We start from the raw sequence: 22,289 nt of genomic DNA, 5'->3' as shown, positions 1-22,289 counted from the left end.
TGCAGGGGACACGGGTTCAAGCCCTGGTCCGGGAAGATCCCACATGCCACAGAGCAACTAAGCCCGTGCACCACAACTACTGAGCCTGTGCTCTAGAGCCTGCGAGCCACAACTACTGAGCCCACCTGCTGCAACTACTGAAGCCCGTGTGCCCAGAGCCGGTGCTCCACAACAAGAGAAGCCACTGCAATGAGAAGCACATGCACCGCAATGAAGAGTAGCCCCCGCTCACCGCAACTGGAGAAAGGTCACGCGCAGTAACGAAGACCCAATGCAGCCAAAAATAAATAAAATTTTAAAAAAGAAAAAAAAAGCGCCCATGCGGATTAACACAGAAGATAAAATGCAAGAAAAATTATTTTAAGTCACTGGGATATTGGGAATTTCATTTTTACTTACTCCAGATCTAGACAGTCTTCAGGTGTTTTTACATTAACTTTCTTTTTTCGAGCAATACTTTGGTAGAAATTTAAAATCAGGCTCAAAGGAGTTGTGCAGCATCACAGAATTTTAGACATGAGGCGATCGGATACCCTTCATATCTTACAGATGAAGAAGCTGAAGCCTTACAACCATCCCCGCAGTGGGGACAGGGGGCACAGTGTACAGGTATTAATGCTGCTGCCCTTTTTCTTTATAGCTGCAAGACTGAGACGTGTGAACGGCCAAAAGGCATTGAAAAACCACTTTGTTTAGACCTGGAAGCTTCATGCTCTAAAGGGTCTGGCTGCTTGGCATGTTTTACATTCTATTCTAAACAGGCTTCTTAATTGAGGTGGTTTTGTTGTTATTCTATCTTCAATAACAGGTTTGTGACATTCTCATACCTAACTGAAGTAAAATGTTTCAAGTGGCAAATGCCACAGAGAATCAGTTCGAACCACTGAAGGACAGGTTAGGGCCTCAAGGAATCCAAAGAAACTACTCTTCGTACAGCCCCGGCTACCCTCAGGTGGAGCCAGCCTCTTCCAGCCCCTTCTACACAAGTTCTGGACATAAGGTGGCCTGCTAAGCCTGCATGTCCAAACATACAGACTGGAAGTAACTACTGTCCCACATGAAATCATAAGAAAATGAGCACCAGTCTCTGACGTGTGTTATTTTCTTTTCCTCTCCTCTCCAACAGTGTAAAATTAAGCATCAAAAAGTAGACACAGGGCTTCCCTGGTGGCACAGTGGTTAAGAATCCGCCTGCCAACGCAAGGAACATGGGTTCAATCCCTGGTACGGGAAGATTCCATATGCCTCAGAGTAAGTAAGCCCGTGCACCACAACTACTGAGCCTGCACTCTAGAGCCCGTGAGCCACAACTACTGAGCCCGTGTGCCACAACTACTGAAGCCCGGGCACCCAGAGCCTAAGCTCTGCAACAAGAGAAGTCACTTCAATAAGAAGCCCGTGCACTGCAACAAAGAGTAGCCCCCACTCGCTGCAACTAGAGAAAGCCCGCGTGCAGTGATGAAGACCCAACACAGCCAAAATAAAATAAATAAATAAATTTATTTATTTTTTCAAAAAAAGTAGGCACAACCATCTTTGGTGGATGGGGAAGAGTGGTGAGACGGTTGAATTCCAAGTGGAAAAAAAAATGAGGCTGACCAAATGCTCCTGCTTTCCTTGGGGATGAGGGTGAGGAAGAGGAGAGAAAGTTGAGAAAATGACGAGAAAATACCCAAAATGGCAATAAAATGAGCTGCCATTAAAATTTATAGGTATAATTGAAAACAATCAGTTATATCAAAGATCTAAAATCATATACCAATTAACCTTCTGCAAAAGGATCTGAAGGTACAGAGGAACAAAAACAAATGAACTCAGATAAATGCAATTAAATTGGTGCTACAGTAAAATGCCTCTCCTGAATCCCACAATTACTTCACAGTCTCCAGGGAAAGCAAGAGAAGCCTAGGGCTGGGAGATGAAGGGGTTGCACCCTTTAAAAGGATGACAATGTAAGGCTAAGTCACAAGCGACCACAGAAGAAGGGAAAAACAACCCAATGCGCTTGAAGATCAAAAGCGGCTCATGTCATTTGAGAGTCACGCTGTAGAAGGAAGGTGAGACCCACAGACAGTGCCAGGAAAAGCAAAGCGAAAACCAAGAGGCATCTAAGGATAGTATGAGGTCTGTGAATCAGAGACTGCTGGTTCCTGCGGGGCGCAGCAGAGAGGAACCTGGCAGGAAGCGCGACATATGGTAGCGGAGGCTAAGCCAGGCTTGAGAAGAAAATGGGGCGGTGAGAGGAGTCAGGGCCAGCTCAGTGCCCCAGCTCTTCCGGCAGAGACAGCACATTGTACCCAGACAGACCTACCTTCTCTCGAGGAACCACTCTGAAACAAAGCCCGTTATTTGAGCTATCCCTATCCTTTCTTCCAATGCCCCTTGCATTCAAGAATCAGGGCCCTGAGAGTTGACATTATGAACGCTTTTCACGTGCAAGCTGTCTCCTCAACACTCAGAGCTAATCCATCCACAGAGGAAATATACATATTTGATCAAAGCCTCCAGAGTTGCCAGCAGGAGACAGGAGTAAAATCTAGAAGAGTCTAAGCATCCTATCTTATCACACATTAAGGCAATTTACTGGAAAAGCAAGCTATATCACATTCCTTCCTTTCAGTCGCTTTGGGGCAGCAGTGGCCTGCAGCCAGTGGGTTGTTTCTCTAGGCTGGTCTAGGAGAGAGCCGGAAGGGCTGTCAAATAAAGGCTACAAGAAGTCAGATTCTTGGTTGCCATCAGCTCTCTGGGGCTGGGGAATCCAAGGTACCCACGGTCCTACCCAGGTCCACCCTATAAGAAATCTTCAGCAGGAGAGCTGCCCAAGATTAAGGTCAAGGGACAGTCTTTAGTTCCTCAGCTCCAGTGAGTTTTTTCCACGCAGATCCAGGATGCTGAGCTTCCACCCACTGCCCTAGAAGTAATATCAGGAAGACAACTGCAGGTGGCTTGAGGAGGTCCATTCCAGGATGGGCACTAGTCTGATCCCCACGTTTGCTTGGGTAAGGATGGACAGCCTCTTCCCTGTCCTCCTCTTGCTAACAGTTAACCAATAAACTCATTTCTGACTTTCCATACTATGAGTGCATGCTAGACAACATTCACATCATTCATCCCTAAAACATTCCATTCTGGTCTAGTTAAAAAATCACATAGAACTATTTTTACTCCAGAGACAGAGGCTCGGACTGGATAATTTAAAGAAAGTCCCAGGGAAGTCTCAATATAATAAGGAAAGACGTTTCTTTCCCAAAAAAAAAAAAAAACTTAAACACAGCCAAGAAGAGAAATCTATGATTCAAGCATTCAATTTGGAAAGGAACTGCAAATCGCCTAGAAATTTAAATTAGATATTACAGACCAATTTATTCAAGGATTCTCTATTCTATCAATTCACAGAATCTTCCAAAAAAAAAAAAGAATTTATTTTTATTTTTGAACTTATACCAGTTTTAACCAAGAACAAATAGGATGATATCTTGTCTCTCAACTCACGCTCCTGGGTGTGTGGTCAGGGAAGAGGAATAAAACACAAAGTGATAAGTCAAACACCTATGTTAATCAACAGAAATTTTCTAAGAAACACAATTTAGTTAAGACCAACATCCAAAAGTGTCTGGAATAGTATCAAGCAGTCTCAAAATGAAATCCAAGGAATAGACTGTCACATTGGAAACACAATTATTTGAAAAAACAAACAAACATACACCTGCTATCAAAGTAACCTATAGTACTCATTATGCATATGGGTTAAATGGCTCTCTTTTAAACTTTTGCCATATTTCATACGGAATAGTAATTGCACATGTTTAGCATGAATTATGACCATCGTCATTGCATTTTAGGCCATATCTATAAATAAAGCACCGTTTCCATTCCCGTGTCCTTCAGAGCACATCTATAATCAATTCACTCCCTTCACGGACGTGCCTCAATTCTGAAGCTGACACTGCACCTCAAGTTCTCTGCTCACACAGCACTGGCCATTTCACTATGATACAAGTTCTCTCTCATGAAAGCCCTGGCGACTCGATGCCCTCTGGAAGAAAACAGACAAGGCAATGATCTTGTCCTCTACTCACACGTCAGGCAGACCAGCACGGTGCGCACGGATAGGTCTATCACCAGCTCGCAATGCTCAGGTGCACGGGCCACGAAGAAGGGGATGATGATCTCGGCCGGGACGTAGAACTGGAGGGCATACGTGAAGAAGATGCCGATGGAATAGAGCAGCTTAACTGACTGGTACAGCCTGCAGAGAGAGCCGAGACACGTTCAGAGCCGGCTCTGTACGCTCATACACCAGCAATGAGAGTGCAAAACAGTCCCAAGGTGATTTGGCCATATCTATCCAAGTTACAAGCGCACGTGTCCTTTGGACAAAAAATTTCAGGTCTAGGGATTTATCTTGTAGATATACTTACACATGCGCACATACACTTACATAAAAAATAAGTTGCTGCAGCATTATTTAAGTCTGAAAGACTGAAAAGAGTTTAAATGTTAATCAGCGGGGAACTGGTTAAATAGATCATGGCACTTCCATATAAATGTTAAAATGTAGGAGACAGAACTCCAGGCGCTGATGTGGTACGAGCTCCACGATATATGATGAAGTGAAAAAAGCATGAAGCAGTACAGTGTCGACAGTATGGTACCAACTGTCTAAAAAAGGAAAAATAGGGAAAAGCACTCCCCTTCACACACACATACATGTGACATTCTTACATACACCAAACATCTTCAGGAGGAAACATAAGAAACTGGTAATATGGTTGTCCCTGAAATGGAAAATTGTAAAACTGGGGTCCTAGAGAGGCAAGTGGAAACTTAACATTTTCTGTATGCCCTTTGAACATCTGGAGTCTTTTCCACAGGCATATATCCTTTCAAAAATAAAAACAATTAAAAATACAAGGTGGAGGAGATTCAAGATGGCGGAAGCGTAAGACGCGGAGATCACCTCCCTCTCCACAAATACGTCAGAAATACATATACATCTGGAACAACTCCTACAGAACATCTACTGAACGCTGGCTGAATACCTCAGACTTCCCCCACGTACCTGGGTAGGGCAAAAGAAAAAACAGAGACAAAGAATAGGGACGGACCTACACCTCTCGGAGGGACCTGTGAAGGCGGAGAAGTTGCCACACACTAGGAAGCCCTTCGCGGGTGGGCGGAGACTGCGGGGGGGCGGGGCGGGGGGCGGGGAAGCTTCGGAGAGACGGAGGAGAGCGCAGCCACAGGGGTGCGGAGGGCAAAGCTGAGAGATTCCTGCACAGAGCATCGGTGCGGACCAGCACTCACCAGCCCGAGAGGCTTGTCTGCTCACCCGCTGGGGCGGGCGGGGCTGGGAGCTGAGGCTCGGCTTCAGTCAGATCGCAGGGAGAGGACTGGCGGGGAGAACACAGCCTGAAGGGGTTAGTGCACCACAGCTAGCCGGGAGGGAGTCCAGGGAAAAGTCTGGACCTGCCTAACACGCAAGAGACTTTTTCTTCCCTCTCTGTTTCCTGGTGCGGGAGGAGAGCGGGTTAAGAGCGCCGCTTAAAGGAGCTCCAGAGAAGGGCGCGAGCCGCGGCTATCAGCGCGGACCCTAGAGACGGGCATGAGACGCTAAGGGTGCTGCTGCCGCCACCAAGAAGCCTGTGTGCGAGCACAGGTCACTGTTCACACCTACCCTCCCGGGAGCCTGTGCAGCCCACCACTGCCAGGGTCCCGTGATCCAGGGACAACTTCCCCGGGAGAACACACGGCGCACCTCAGGCTTCTGCAACGTCACGCCGGCCTCTGCCGTCGCAGGATCGCCCCGCATCAGTACCCCTCCCTCCCCCCGGCCTGAGTGAGCCACAGCCCCCAAAGCAGCGGCTCCTTTAACCCCGTCCTGTCTGAGCGAAGAACAGACATGCGCAGGCGACCTACACGCAGAGGCGGGGCCAAATCCAAAGCTGAACCCCGGGAGCTGTGAGAACAAAGAAGAGAAAGGGAAATCTCTCCCAGTAGCCTCAGGAGAAGCGGATTAAATCTCCACAATCAACCTGATGTACCCTGCATCTGTGGAATACATGAATAGACAACAAATCATCCCAAACTGAGGAGGTGGACTTTGAGAGCGAGATTTATTACTTTTTCACCTTTTCCTTATTCTGTGAGTGTGTATGTGTATGCTTCTGTGTGTGGTTTTGTCTGTATAGCTTTGCTTTTACCATTTGTCCTAGGGTTCTATCCGTCTGATTTTTTGTTTTTCCTTACTTTTTAAATTTTTTTTCTTAATAATTTTTTATTTTAATAACTTTATTTTATTTTATCTTCTATCTTTCTTTCTATTTTTTCTCCCTTTTATTCTGAGCCGTGTGGATGAAAGGCTCTTGGTGCTCCAGCCAGGAGTCAGTGCTGTCTCTGCCTCTAAGATGGGAGAGCCAACTTCAGGACACTGGTCCACAAGAGACCTCCCAGCTCCACGTAATATCAACGGCAAAAATCTCCCAGAGATCTCCATCTCAACGCCAAGACCCAGCTTCACTCAACGACCAGCAAGCTACAGTGCTGGACACCCTATGCCAAACAACTAGCAAGAGAGGAACACAACCCCATCCATTAGCAGAGAGGCTGCCTAAAATCATAATAAGCCCACAGACACCCCAAAACACACCACCAGACGTGGACCTGCCCATCAGAAAGATAAGATCTAGCCTCATCCTCCAGAACACAGGCACTAGTCCCCTCCACAAGGAAGCCCACACAACCCACTGAACCAACCTTAGCCACTGGGGACAGACACCAAAAACAATGGGAACTATGAACCTGCAGCCTGTGAAAAGGAGACCCCAAACACAGTAAGATAAGCAAAATGAGAAGACAGAAAAACACATAGCAGATAAAGGAGTAAGGTAAAAACACACCGGACCTAACAAATGAAGAGGAAATAGGCAGTCTACCTGAAAAAGAATTCAGAATAATGATAGTAAAGATGATGCAAAATCTTGGAAACAGAATAGACAAAATAAAAGAAACGTTTAACAAGGAACTAGAAGAACTAAAGAGCAAACAATGATGAACAACACCATAAATGAAATAAAAATTCTCTAGAAGATATAAATAGTGGAAATAACTACTGCAGAGCAGAATAAAGAAAAAAGAATGAAAAGAACTGAGGACACTCTCAGAGACATCTGGGACAACATTAAATGCACCAACATTCGAATTATAGGGGTCCCAGAAGAAGAAGAGAAAAAGAAAGGGACTGAGAAAATATTTGAAGAGATTATAGTTGAAAACTTCCCTAATATGGGAAAGGAAATAGTTAATCAAGTCCAGGAAGCACAGAGGGTCCCGTACAGGATAAACCCAAGGAGAAACACGCCAAGACACATATTAATCAAACTATCAAAAATTAAATATAAAGAACAAATATTAAAAGCAGCAAGGGAAAAACAACAAATAACACACAAGGGAATCCCCATAAGGTTAACAGCTGATTTTTCAGCAGAAACTCTGCAAGCCAGAAGGGACTGGCAGGACATATTTAAAGTGATGACAGAGAAAAACCTACAACCAAGATTACTCTACCCAGCAAGGATCTCATTCAGATTTGATGGAGAAATTAAAACCTTTACAGACAAGCCAAAGCTGAGAGAGTTCAGCACCACCAAACCAGCTTTACAACAAATGCTAAAGGAACTTCTCTAGGCAAGAAACACAAGAGAAGGAAAAGACCTACAATAACAAACCCAAAACTATTAAGAAAATGGGAAAAGGAACATACATATCGATAATTACCTTAAATGTAAATGGATTAAATGCTCCCACCAAAAGACACAGACTGGCTGAATGGATACAAAAACAAGACCCGTATATATGCTGTCTACAAGAGACCCACTTCAGGCCTAGGGACACACACAGACTGAAAGTGAGGGGATGGAAAAAGATATTCCATGCAAATGGAAATCAAAAGAGAGCTGGAGTAGCAATTCTCGTATCAGACAAAATAGACTTTAAAGTAAAGACTATTACAAGAGACCAAGGACACTACATCATGATCAAGGGATTGATCCAAGAAGAAGATATAACAATTGTAAATATTTATGCACCCTACATAGGAGCACCTCAATACATAAGGCAAATACTGACAGCCACAAAAGGGAAAATCGACAGTGACACAATCATAGTAGGGGACTTTAACACCCCACTTTCACCAATGGACAGATCATCCAAAATGAAAATAAGGAAACACAAGCTTTAAATGATACATTAAAGAAGAAGGACTTAATTGATATTTATAGGATATTCCATCCAAAAACAACAGAATACACATTCTTCTCAAGAGAACACAGAACATTCTCCAGGACAGATCATATCCTGGGTCACAAATCAAGCCTCGGTAAATTTAAGAAAAATGAAACTGTATCAAGTATCTTTTCTGACCACAATGCATTGAGACTAGATATCAATTACAGGAAAAAACCTGTAAAAAAATACAAGCACATGGAGGCTAAACAATACACTACTTAATAACCAAGAGATCACTAAAGAAATCAAAGAGGAAATCAAAAAATACCTAGAAACAAATGACAATGAAAACACAGTGACCCAAAACCTATGGGATGCAGCAAAAGCAGTTCTAAGAGGGAAGTTTATAAAAATACAATCCTACCTTAAGAGACAGGAAACATCTCAAATAAACAACCTAACCTTACACCTAAAGCAATCAGAGAAAGAAGAACAAAAAAACCCCAAAGTTAGCAGAAGGAAAGAAATCATAAAGATCAGATCAGAAATAAATGAAAAAGAAATGAAGGAAATGATAGCAAAGATCAATAAAAGTAAAAGCTGGTTCTTTGAGAAGATAAACAAAATTGATAAACCATTAGCCAGACTCATCAAGAAAAAAAGGGAGAAGACTCAAATCAACAGAATTAGAAATGAAAAAGGAGAAGTAACAACTGACACTGCAGAAATACAAAGGATCATGAGAGATTACTACAAGCAACTCTATGCCAATAAAATGGACAACCTGGAAGAAATGGACAAACTCTTAGAAATGCACAACCTGCCAAGACTGAATCAGGAAGAAACAGAAAATATGAACAGACCAATCACAAGCACTGAAATTGAAACTGTGATTAAAAATCTTCCAACAAACAAAAGCCTAGGACCAGATGGCTTCACAGGCGAATTCTATCAAACATTTAGAGAAGAGCTAACACCTATCCTTCTCAAACTCTTCCAAAATATAGCAGAGGGAGGAATACTCCCAAACTCATTCTACGAGGCCACCATCACCCTGATACCAAAACCAGACAAAGATGTCACAAAGAAGGAAAACTACAGGCCAATATCACTGATAAACATAGATGCAAAAATCCTCAACAAAATACTAGCAAACAGAATCCAACAGCACATTAAGAGGATCATACACCATGGTCAAGTGGGGTTTATCCCAGGAATACAAGGTTTCTTCAATATATGCAAATCAATCAATGTGATACACCATATTAACAAATTGAAGGAGAAAAACCATACGATCATCTCAATCGATGCAGAGAAAGCTTTTGACAAATTCAACACCCATCTATGATAAAAACCCTGCAGAAAGTAAGGATAGAGGGAACTTTCCTCAACATAATAAAGGCCATATATGACAAACCCATAGCCAACATTGTCCTCAATGGTGAAAAACAGAAACCATTTCCACTAAGATCAGGAACAAGACAAGGTTGCCCACTCTCCCCACTATTATTCAACATAGTTTTGGAAGTTTTAGTCACAGCAATCAGAGAAGAAAAAGAAATAAAAGGAATCCAAATCGGAAAAGAAAAAGTAAAGATGTAGTATCATGCAGATGACATGATACTATACATAGAGAATCCTAAAGATGCTACCAGAAAACTACTAGAGCTAATCAATGAATTTGGTAAAGTAGCAGGATACAAAATTAATGCACAGAAATCTCTAGCATTCCTATACACTAATGATGAAAAATCTGAAAGTGAAATTAAGAAAACACTCCCATTTACCACTGCAAGAAAAAGAATAAAATATCTAGGAATAAACCTACCTAAGGAGATAAAAGACCTGTATGCAGAATATTATAAGACACTGATGAAAGAAATTAAAGATGATACAAATAGATGGAGAGATATACCATGTTCTTGGATTGGAAGAATCAACATTGTGAAAATGACTCTACTACCCAAAGCAATCTACAGATTCAATGCAATCCCTATCAAACTACCACTGGCATTTTTCACAGAACTAGAACAAAAACTTTCACAATTTGTAGGGAAACGACTAGGGCTTCCCTGGTGGTGCAGTGGTTGAGAGTCTGCCTGCCGATGCAGGGGACACGGGTTCGTGCCCTGGTCCGGGAAGATCCCACATGCCGCGGAGCGGCTGGGCCCGTGAGCCATGGCCACTGAGCCTGCGTGTCCGGAGCCTGTGCTCCGCAACGGGAGAGGCCACAACAGTGAGAGGCCCGCGTACCGCAAAAAAAAAAAAAAAAAAAAGGGACAGGAGAGAAAGCCCAGAGATAAACCCACACACATATGGTCACCTTATCTTTGATAAAGGAGGCAAGAATATACAGTGGAGAAAAGACAGCCTCTTCAATAAGTGGTGCTGGTAAAACTGGACAGGTACATTTAAAAGTATGAAATTAGAACACTCCCTAACACAATACAGAAAAATAAACTCAAAATGGATTGAAGACCTAAATGTAAGGCCAGACACTATCAAACTCTTAGAGGAAAACATAGGCAGAACACTCTATGACATAACTCATAGTAAGATCCTTTTTGACCCACCTGCTAGAGAAATGGAAATAAAAACAAAAATAAACAAATGGGACCTAATGAAACTTAAAAGCTTTTACACAGCAAAGGAAACCATAAACAAGACCAAAAGACAACCCTCAGAATGGGAGAAAATATTTGCAAATGAAGCAACTGACAAAGCCAAACTTTACAAGCAGCTCATGCAGCTCAATATCAAAAAAACAAACAACCCAATCCAAAAATGAGCTGAAGACCTAAATAGACATTTCTCCAAAGAAGATATATAGATTTGCCAACAACATATGAAAGAATGCTCAACATCATTAATCATTAGAGAAATGCAAATCAAAACTACAATGAGATATCATCTCACACCAGTCAGAATGGCCATCATCAAAAAATCTACAAACAATAAATGCTGGAGAGGGTGTGGAGAAAAGGGAACCCTCTTGCACTGTTGGTGGGAATGTAAATTGATACAACTAATATGGAGAACAGTATGGAGGTCTGTTAAAAAACTAAAAATAGAACTATCATATGACCCAGTAATCCCACTACTGGGCATATACCCTGAGAAAACCATAATTCAAAAAGGGTCATGTACCAAAATGTTCATTGCAGCTCTATTTACAATAGCCAGGACATGGAAGCAACCTAAGTGTCCATCAACAGATGAATGGATAAAGAAGATGTGGCCCATATATACAATGGAATATTACTCAGCCATAAAAAGAAATAAAATTGAGTTATTTGTAGTCAGGTGGATGGACCTAGAGTCTGTCTTACAGAGTGAAGTAAGTTAGAAAGAGAAAAACAAATACCATATGCCAACACATATATATGGAATCTAAGAAAAAAGGAAAAAAAAAGGTCAGGAAGAACCTAGGGGCAAGACGGGAGTAAAGACACAGATCTACTAGAGAATGGACTTGAGGATATGGGGAGGGGGAAGGGTAAGCTGTGACAAAGTGAGAGAGTGGCATGGACATGTATACACTACCAAACGTAAAATAGATAGCTAGTGGGAAGCAGCCGCATAGCACAGGGAGATCAGCTCGATGCTTTGTGACCACTTAGAGGGGTGGGATAGGGAGGGAGGGAGACGCAAGAGGGAAGACATATGGGAACATATGTATATGTATAACTGATTCACTTTGTTATAAAGCAGAAACTAACACACCATTGTAAAGCAATTATACTCCAATAAAGATGTTATAAAAAAATGCAATATAACTCCAACAAGCCTATTTATATCCTTCCCATTTAATTCAGTGCTCCCTAGAATCGGACAGTGACCACACAGGGCAAGAGGCAGGAGCAAAATCCATCTCTGCATTCCACTAGGGTTACTATCCTACTACTGCTTCATGTGTAGCTTCTCAGGGAGACTGCTGACTCACCATGGGACATGTCTATCTTATCCCAGGCCTAGGACTGTGCAGAGGAGTAAAAAGGTATCATCAGTAAGTATTCACAGATCTGACTTGATCATTAAAGGGAAGGACACTGCCCCTAAGCAAAGCTCCACTTCACATAAGACCCTCATGCATTATGAAGTGAGAAACACAGACCTCCCTGCCTTGGAAATCTATTTAAAAGTGGTGATTATATTGTGCATGACGCATACTGAATTCCTCTGTGGTCGAAATTAATACCTAGAAGATGTTCTAATGCTATGAGCAGAACATCCTGGAAGAAACTGAGATTGACAAAATGTCTTACTTGTTCCAAGAAGAGATGATAAAAATCCTTGGGGAAAAAACCAGCTAGTGGCTCTATAATTAAACTCAGTGCAGCACCGAAGCCTTCTGGAGTGCTGGCAAGTCTAGAATCAGGATAGTCACCTGCTGGGATGGCCAAATAAATCACACCCGAATGGAGGCAGAAAGATCAGGGTAGCTGGGTTTGAAACATCAGAGGAAAGAAGACAGATGCTCAGCTATGGCTTCAGATTATGTGGGCTGCTTCTGCGGCCCCTGATCCACTTATCTTCACTTATGCGAGCTACCACCCGACTCTTCTCTCTTGAAAGGGCAGGAACATTTGGAAATTTAAAAGCAGGCATCAGAGGGAAAGAGAAAGACTTTCAGAAAACAAAAGCCCATTTCAGGGCTACCACTTGGTTGGCCATACAACAAACCTAGTCCCCAAAGCCCTGCTGATTAGGGTGTCCTGTGCGAAACGCTGATACTCCTGAAAAGACGTTTTTCTCGATTTTCTCAATCTGTCCTTGTACCATGCCTCACTGATCAGAGTTCTAAAACCAGACTGGCCTGAAAGGTTATTCTGATCCCTAGGGCATTCGACAAGCTTCTCAGAATCTGCTCACGGCTGCTCTCTGCAATGAAACTGTAATCTTCCGAACAGAACTGCTGCTGAAGACACACCCTGTGACATCTACCTTTTTAGGAAGCATTTCAGTGTGTCTCAGTGCTTCTCTACAATACAGCAACCATGACTTAGGGAAAATGAGATACAGAAGGGTTCCCAAGCATCCCAGGCCCACGGTGAGAGGCTCCATCTGCACCTGCACGTGGAGCAGGTGACAGCCATGGGACAGGCACAGCAGAAGCTGGGAACCAGGCAGGTTTGCCCTCCTCTTTCTCCGTCTATTTAGAACGGTTCAAGGTCAATGGACTGGATGCTTGACCATTCTGGGCTCAGATCTCCGGGGAGAAATGGCAGCGTCAGTCAAGGGATCAGCCAATCCATGCAGCGTCCATTTCCATCGGGATGACTCACGCAAAGCATAAAGCTCTTGCAGCATCCTACTTCCCCATAGCGCCAGTTCAGTATTAGAAAGCTCACACACGTCTTTTGCTCTTCCTGACAATCCTGGCAGAAATGACTGTTCTTATTTCCCAGAAAGGGGAACTGAGGCAGTGAGAAGCTGTGATCTGTCCAAGGCCGTAGAGCTGGGACACGGCAGATCACCTCTATCCTCTGGGCCCCACTGGCTTCCTGGTAACCTCTCCTCATTTATAAATGCCTCACAGTCTCAGCGCTTAGTCCTCCTTTTCATTCAAAAACTTTTCACTGGGTTTTGATCGTACGCCAGGCACTGTGCCAGGGGCTTGGAGTAAAATGACGAACTGGACAGTTGCTGCCCTCAGAGCTTACAATGTAGGGAGATCACAGTACAGGTAAACAGACAACTACAACACAATGGGAGAAGAATTAGGACAGGATCCTCACGGGACTCCAGGGCAGCAGAGAGGAGGGCCACTGACCTAGACTTGAAGTTGCTGCGGCTGAGACATCAGAGAAGTTTCTCAAACAAAGTGACGCCCAGGCTGAGTCCTCCTCACTGAGAAGGAATAAGGTAGGGGTGGGGCTAGAGCCTGAGTGGCCCTGACTGTACCTGAAGGTTTCCTGTTTATCATAAGAACTAAAGGAAGCCTTTGAGCCTTCTCAATGGGCAAGTGCATGACTGCACTAAGGGTTAGATGGCTCACATGGGTAACAAGAGGAGAACAGATGGGGAGAGAGAGTCAGACCCAGGCAGGGAAACCAGCCAAAAGGCTTACTGGGCAGCCAAGGAGGGATGGTGCTAGGCTAGGGGCTGGTGGCAAGTGAGAGCTAAAGTGAAGTGGGCTGGGGCTTCCCTGGTGGCACAGTGGTTAAGAATCCGCCTGCCAGTGCAGGGGACACAGGTTCAAGCCCTGGTCTGCGAAGATCCCACATCCCGTGGAGCAACTAAGCCCGTGCGTCACAACTACTGAGCCTGTGCTCTGGAGCCCGCGAGCCACAACTACTGAGCCCACGTGCCACAACTACAGAAGCCCATGCGCGTAGAGCCCGTGCTCTGCAGCAAGAGGAGCCACTGCAGTGAGAAGCCCGCGCACCGCAATGAAGAGTAGCCCCCGCTCGCCACACCTAGAGAAAGCCTGCCTGCAGCAACGAAGACCCAACGTAGCCAAAAATAAATAAATAAAATAATTTTTTTTAAAAAAGTGAAGTGGGCTGATTTAAGAGATAGGGAAGAGGAAAAAATCACATTCTGACCCTCATTAATTTTTTTAAAAACGCAGTGCTCCCAGGCTTCCATCCTCCCCAACATACCAACAGTTGGGCAGGTTGAGGGTTATGCTCCCTTGGATGGTAGCTCCAAATTGCAGGTACCCCAGACACCCCAGGCTGATGTAGAGGACAGTGATGATAGCCATTCCCACATAGAGGATGAGCGAGAACTTCCGGGGATCCTTCATTTTGTTTTCAAGGGGCAGAACCTAGGAGAGTAGTGAGAGGAGAGAAAGCATAGAATAAAGCAACATTAACGGCCAATGACAACAACAAAGTAATATTCTCAGAAAAAAGTAACTTCTCTATCCCCAACTTCCCCCAAAGCACATCTGTCCTTGACTAGACAGACAAATGCAAGCTGTTCCTCATTAGTTGCGCTTGCCGAGCTGGAGGAGCTCTGGAGCCTGCTGTCTAAGCAGGAAGTCCCGGGAGGTAAGGGCGGGCAGGTCCGGAAGCCAGGACTCCTGGCACAGCCTGGCTCTTTGCCTCCGGCTACAAGATCCCTGTGGGCTGGGAGTGCTGTTTGCTCCTCAAATGCAGGTGGCATGGCACCCAGCAGGCCCTCTCGCATCATGCCCACCCAGCGCAACAAGGAAGAGACACGGGTGGTGGCCCAAGCCAGCTGTACCTCACCTGAAATCACAGCTCTACTAACCTGTCCCAAGAATGCAAAATGCAGGTCAGGGAAAACTGCCACTCCAGTTCCCAGAAACTGTTTCCTTACCTCAAAAGGGGTGGGCACTAGCAGTGACAAGTGAAATCTCCAAGTTAGAGAAACCGAGAGGACCCTGGAGGTTGAGGCTCGTGGAGATGTATAACAAAACCCCGTTTCCAGACTGTTTCAAACCACTGATCCTCACGGTCTTCTCCCTCATAGCAGAGAACTTTCTTTTTTTTTTTTTTAAATTTATTTATTTTATTTTTGCTTGCGTTGGGTCCTTGCTGCTGCACACGGGCTCTCCCCAGCCATGGCATGCGGGCGTCTCATTGTGGTGGCCTCCCCTGTTGTGGAGCACGGGCTCCAGGTGCATAGGCTGCAGTAGCTGTGGCAGGCAGGCTCAGTAGCTGTGGCTCGCGGGCTCTAGAGCGCAGGCTCAGTAGCTGTGGTGCCTGGGCCTAGTTGCTCCACAGCATGTGGAATCCTCCCGAACCAGGGCTCAAACCCGTGTCCCCTGAATTGGTAGGCGGACTCCCAACCACTGCACCACCAGGGAAGCCCAGGACTTTCTTTAACATTAGCCAAAGCCAAGGAAAGGCCCCTTTTTTTTTTTAACACTTAAAATTTTTATTATGAAAATTTTCTTTTAAAACATTTAAGTATAGTTGACTTATAATGTTGTGTTTAATTTCTGCTGCACAGCAAAGTAACTCAGTCATACATATATATATATTCTTTTTCATATTCTTCTCCATTATGATTTATCACAGGTTATTGAATACAGTTCCCTGTGCTATACAGTAGGACCTTGTTGTTTATCCATCCTATATGTAATAGTTTGCATTTGCTAACCCCAAGCTCTCAATCCTTCCCTACCCCCGACCTCCTGGCAACCACAAGTCTGTTCTCTCTATTTGTGAGTCTGTTCTTGTTTTGTAGATATGTTTGTTTGGGTCGTATTTTAGATTCTACATATAAGTGATATCAGATGATACTTGTCTTTCTCTTTCTTACTTTATTTAGTCTGATACGCTCTAGTTGCATCCACATTGCTGCAAATGGCATTATTTCATTCTTTTCAATGGCTGAGTAATATTCCATTGTGTGTGTGTGTGTGTGTGTGTGTGTGTGTGTATGCCACATCTTCTTTATTCATTCATCTGTCCGTGGACATTTAGGTTGCTTCCATGTCTTGGCTATTGTGAACAGTGCTGCTATGAACACAGGGGTGTTCAAATTATAGTTTTGTCTGGGTAGATGCCCAGGAGTGGAATTGCTGGAATTGCTGGATCACATGGCAACTCTATTTTTAGGTTTTTGTTTCAATAAATTTATTTTTATTTATTATTTATTTAGGCTGTGCTGGGTCTTCGTTGTGGCATGTGGGCTTCTCTAGGTGCAGCGCACCAGCTCTAGAGTGCGCAAGCTCAGTAGTTGCGGCGTGTGGGCTTAGTTGCGATATGTGGGATGTTAGTTCCCCGACCAGGGATCGAACCCGCATTGGGAGCGAGGAGTCATAACCGCTGGACTACCAGGGAAGTCCCTATTTTTAGTTTTTTGAGAAACCTCCATACTGTTAGGAAAGGCCCTTAATGAAGGCTGGTTCGTATAGGGACAGGGAAAATAGCAAGTGTGACTGTGACAACCTTCATGATCTGCTGTCAACGGCCCCTGGCTGGCCTGACTCCCAAAACGTGAGTCACGGCAACATCAAACTGCCCCACCCCCACCCCCACCACCCCCCACCCCCGCCCGTCCCAACTGTCTTTGATCTTGTCGTTATGCTCATTTTCCTTGAGGGAAATGAGGCAGAGCAGGTCTGAGCCAGACACACCCTTTGAGCCAGCTGCCGGCCTGGGGCTCTGGGGCGTATCACTGCTCTGTATCTCCAACTGGCCCTCAGCAACCCTGCCCCCCCCCACCCCCCCCCACCACCCGCTGCCCGGCTCAAGGGGCTCAAGCTTCAGTTGATCCACAGCCAATGAGAAACAGTTTCTAAGCTTTCCTTCGGTTTCTTTCTATGGAGAGTCTCAGGAGCCAGAGGGCAGGGTGCCCATCTCCTCCAGCCCAGCCAGCCCAGGTCAATGGTGCAGAAAGAGAGAGAGCACGGGAAATCCCAGTGAGTCCACTGCTCTTACCCGTCATGCCCAACAGCCCTCAGATCCAAACTAACAGTCAAAACAGCAGTGTCTCTATTGTAAAAAGAGAAAACATGGACAAATCTTGAAGTAACAGATAATGACGATTACAGAATCACTCTGTATCCAAGCCTCAGCTAATGAAATGAAGCAAAGAACAATTTCTGCCCTGTGCTGTTAGGGGAAATTCACAAATGCAGTACAACGTTCCTAAAGAAACCCGGGCATCTTTCCGCACTCACTCAGCCTCTTCTTTCCAGTCCCGAGTGCTCGGGACCTCTTTCTCCTGCTATAATACAGGCCCCTTCAGGCCTCTGCCCCAGCAGCAGGGAAACCATATATGTCTGTGAATCAAGATGAGCCATTCTGGGGCTTCCCTGGTGGTGCAGGGGTTAAGAATCCGCCTGCCAATGCAGGGGACATGGGTTCGAGCCCTGGTCTGGGAAGATCCCAAATGCCACGGAACAGCTGAGCCCGCGCTCTAGAGCCCGCGAGCCACAACTACTGAAGCCCACGCGCCTAGAGCCCATGTTCCACAACAAGAGGAGTCACCGCAGTGAGAAGCCAGCGCACTGCAATGAAGAGTAGCCCCCGCTTGCCGCAAATAGAGAAAGCCCGCGCGCAGCAACGAAGACCCCATGCAAAGATAAAATAAATAAATAAATTTATTTAAAAAAAAAAAAAAGATGAGACATTCTTCTTGGGCAATGAGAAGCCCCAAGAGCAAGCATAGGGAAAGGTTCAAAACCTCAGGACAACCATGTACACACAATCACTCGAAAAGCCTCCCCCATGTTGTTAGAGCCTCACGTTCCATGGACACCACCTGGGCAATTCCTCAAATTGTGACACAAAATGTCCAGCTTCTAGGTTTTCTTAAAAGTGTATAAGGTGACAGGACAATCAGATGGGGACAAAAAGATATTCCATGAAAGAAGTGTCTTCCCATTTCCTAAGCCCTAGGTCAGCAGAGCTAATAACTTTCTTCAGAGAATACTGGACATTCATTATGAAAAGCACAAATAAAAACCAAAATAGGTACACCTGAGTGACAGATCCCTCCCTTTAGGAGAAGAATTTGGTGGAATCACAGCACCAACATGGGGAAGCTGAGCTAGGATTAAAGGCTACTCATTTATACAAGGAAAATACAGCTCAACAGTGTTCCAGGGCAGAGAATTCGTTCATAGGTTTATTGATTTAACAATAAAATCAATAGTATTATTAATGAAAATAAAAAGTACTTATGCTCACCGTATGTCAGAGACCGTACAAAGCACTTTACACATATCTCATTTAATCCTAACAACTACTAAACATTAAGCCCACTTTTCAGAAGCAAACAATGAAGGCTCTGAGCAGGCGAGTCCTTGCACAAGGTCACACAGCTACTCTCTGGCAGAGCCAGGACTCACCCCAAGTCAGTCTGAATCTAGATCCTGTGTTCAGAATTGCCCGGCACTGCTGCTTACTGCACACACAGGAGATGAGTGTGCAACAGAGAGGGCTTGAAGGGAAACATTCTCAAATTACATACAACTTACTTCCAAAACCTGGAGCTGGGAAACTTCAGTGGAGTCTTTGAAACGCTGTTCATTAACTGGCCAATAAGACTCAGAAGATAATTTCTAATAGCATTTCCTCAGCATTCCTTAAAGCAGACCTCAAGGACACTGAGGGCACCAGAGAATCACAGTGCAACTCTTACCATCCCGATGCCTTCAAATGCAAAAATGGCCGTGCCAAAGAACAGAGGGTAGGTCTGCCAGGATGCCACCAAGGGGAGGAATTTGGGGTCTGGGATATCCTGAAAGAGAGAAAATAAAACAGATCAAAGGCTATACAGAGATTCATGATTTCAACCCCAGCATCAGACAGGTCAAACCTTTCCTAAGTTTGGGACAGGTGACTTGGGGACATTTATATTCTTTCTTTCTTTTTTTTTTTCCATCGCTGAGAAAACCCTACTTGCTTTGGGGAAAGACTACACCAAAGTATCATTAAAAACTCAAATGTTGGGACTTCCCTGGTGGCGCAGTGGTTAAGAATCCGCCTGCCAACGCAGCGGACGTGGGTTCAATCCCTGGTCTGGGAAGATCTCACATGCCACGAGCAACTAAGCCCATGCCCCACAACTACTGAGCCTGCGCTCTAGAGCCCGCAAGCCGCAACTACTGAAGCCCGTGCACCTAGAGCCCCTGCTCCGCAGCAAGAGAAGCCACTGCAATGAGAAGCCCGTGCAGCACAAGGAAGAGTAGCCCTTGCTCGCCGCAACTAGAGAAAGCCCACACAGCAACAAAGACCCAATGCAGCCAAAACTAAAAAACTAAATTTATTATTAAAAAAACCCTCAAATGTTAGAGACTGCATAAAAAGAATCAAGTCCTTTCACTAGGTAATCCCATCCCCAGAAATACAATCTAAGTAGAAAAAAAATGATGAAAATATGAAAAAAGTTGAGCAAGGCTTTTTAACAGTAAGTGATAACAACCTAAATGCTCCCAAACATCTGAACAGGTAGTTTACTGCACATCCAATACACCACAGAATATTATGCACTATTTAAAAAGTAAAGAGTGGGGTAACTAAGTAGTACATGAAAACTGCTTATAAAATAGTAACGAGAAAAATATTTTTTAAATTTATATATTCACCATGATACAACTACGTAAACACTCCACACAGATAAAGCTGGAGGGAAAGGTGGTAGATTTTTAGATGAGCACTTTCTCTACTTCCCTTTCTCTCTTTTTTCAAAAATTCTGTAAATCAACACTTGGAAAATATTTTTGATAGGCACACGACAGGAGTATCAGCACATATGGGGAAAAAAATAGCAAAAACAGCATTTTAAAAAGAAGGCAAATAAAAACGAAGGCACTTGATAACTGCAGGTACAATGTAAGTATGTACCCACCTGGATGACTAATGGGCAAGAGTCCCCAGTGATGGACAGTATCAAAGGAGCAGGACTCAGAGGAGGCAGAAGCTGCCATCCTTTCAGAATTTGGCCTTTAGATTTAAAAATGACTTTAAAACTGCCTTTTACAATCTTTTAAAACTGATTTCCCTAAAGAGGTCTCTAGAGAGATATGGGGAATGTTCTAACAGTGTGATGGAATAATATCAGAGAGCAAAAAAGAGATCTACTATTCCTCTCTGTAATAGGCTTCTCTTTGAAAGATTTCAAAGCAATTATATTATAGTCTTCCTAAGATAAAAAGGATTTCTTAAATGCTTTTTTTTTTTTTTTTTCTGAGCCCCTGCTAAGAAATCAGTTAGATCTCTCATAAGAAGCACTTCAGGGACTTCCCTGGTAATGCAGTGGTTAAGAATCCACCTGCCAGGGAACACAGGTTCAATCCCTGGTCCAGGAAGATCCCACATGCCGCGGAGCAACTAAGCCCGTGTGCCACACCTACTGAGCCTGTGCTCTAGAGCCTGCGCTCCACAACTACTGAAGCCTGCCTGCCCTAGAGCCCATGTGCCACAACTACTGAAGCCTGCATGCTCTAGGGCCTGCGTGCCGCAACAACTTAGCCTGCGTGCTGCAACTACTGAAGCCCGTGCGCCTACAGCCTGTGCTCCACAACAAGAGAAGCCACCGCAATGAGAAGCCCGCACACCGCAAAGAAGAGTAGCCCCTGCTTGCCACAACTAGAGAAAGCCTGCACGCAGCAATGAAGACCCAACGCAGCCAAAAAATAAAAAATAAAAAAGAAGCACTTCAGTTCCTAGAATGAAGACAAGACTCGTAAATATTTTTGTTCTTTGATGAAATATGAGGGTGAGATCACCCCGTAATTATCCCTCAGTCACAGTGTAACTAAAGTTCCTGAAAACAGGAAGTTACTGGATCTGTCGGTTAATGGATGACTACTGCCCAGAGTGATATATCAGATCGGGCTGAGATATCAGAGAGGGAATTTCAAAATACATGTCTGGGGATACCGGTGTGAATGAGACCAGCAGAAGGAATTTATAATTCTACATACATAATGACTGCTACTGCCTTACACCCCAACGAATTAAACTTGGGGAAAAACTTTCATTTACAAAGAAATGTACAAATTAAAATCGGCTCACTTGCAACATATTACCTCCTCATTTGTACCACATTATCATATAATTGTAACAGCTTTTTGAAAAAATGCTGTTAAATGTACATAAGGATTGTCAGATGTACTCCAATTTTGGAAACGTTATTAACTGTGAAAAAATACATCTCAGAATCAAGGATATCCCTGGCAGCGCAGTGGTTAGGACTCTGAGCTCTCACTGCCATGGCCCGGGTTCAGTCCCTGGTCAGGGGACCTAAGATCCCACAAGCTGTGCGATGCGGCCAAAAAAAAAAAAAAAGAATTCAGGATATGCAGTGATAACACATTTATTGGATTTATTGGGAGCCCTTCTGGGCAAGGCACTCTGCTCAGAACTGTGCCATTTGTCATGCACATGATGAAGACAGCTGCTCGGGTGGAAGGCATCAGGCGACTTCCTACAATGGCATGAGCCTGAGGCGCAAGAGCGTCGGTCATGTACAGGCTCGGGTTTAGGTGAAAATTCAGGAACTTTGGACAGCAGGAGGAAATATCAAGGTAAAGGGGGTAAAATGCCAAGATGGGACAGAACTAACAGCAACAACAAAAACAACCCAGAGGGACATCTTTAGCTGTGTACCACATCAAAATGAAGCTCCTG

At 44.3% G+C, this 22,289-nt stretch overlaps 1 protein-coding gene across 9 annotated transcripts in view; it reads right to left on the bottom strand.

Annotated features, from left to right (window-relative positions):
- Positions 1-22,289, bottom strand: part of LOC115840788 (ras GTPase-activating protein-binding protein 1) — a 354,642-nt gene that overhangs the window by 308,560 nt on the left and 23,793 nt on the right. For all 9 annotated transcript variants that reach the window (XM_060296501.1, XM_060296500.1, XM_060296502.1 and 6 more), the window contains 3 exons: positions 19,297-19,395; positions 14,832-14,998; positions 4,080-4,249 (listed from right to left, as the gene is read on the bottom strand). In XM_060296501.1, the coding sequence (XP_060152484.1) occupies positions 4,080-4,249; positions 14,832-14,998; positions 19,297-19,395 (436 nt within the window). The remainder of the gene's footprint in view (positions 1-4,079; positions 4,250-14,831; positions 14,999-19,296; positions 19,396-22,289) is intronic.

Source organism: Globicephala melas, chromosome 3 (genome assembly GCF_963455315.2).
Source record: "Globicephala melas chromosome 3, mGloMel1.2, whole genome shotgun sequence".
NCBI lineage: Eukaryota > Metazoa > Chordata > Mammalia > Artiodactyla > Delphinidae > Globicephala > Globicephala melas.
Note: the sequence above shows the minus strand (reverse complement) of the source record. Positions and strands in the feature narration are given on the sequence as shown.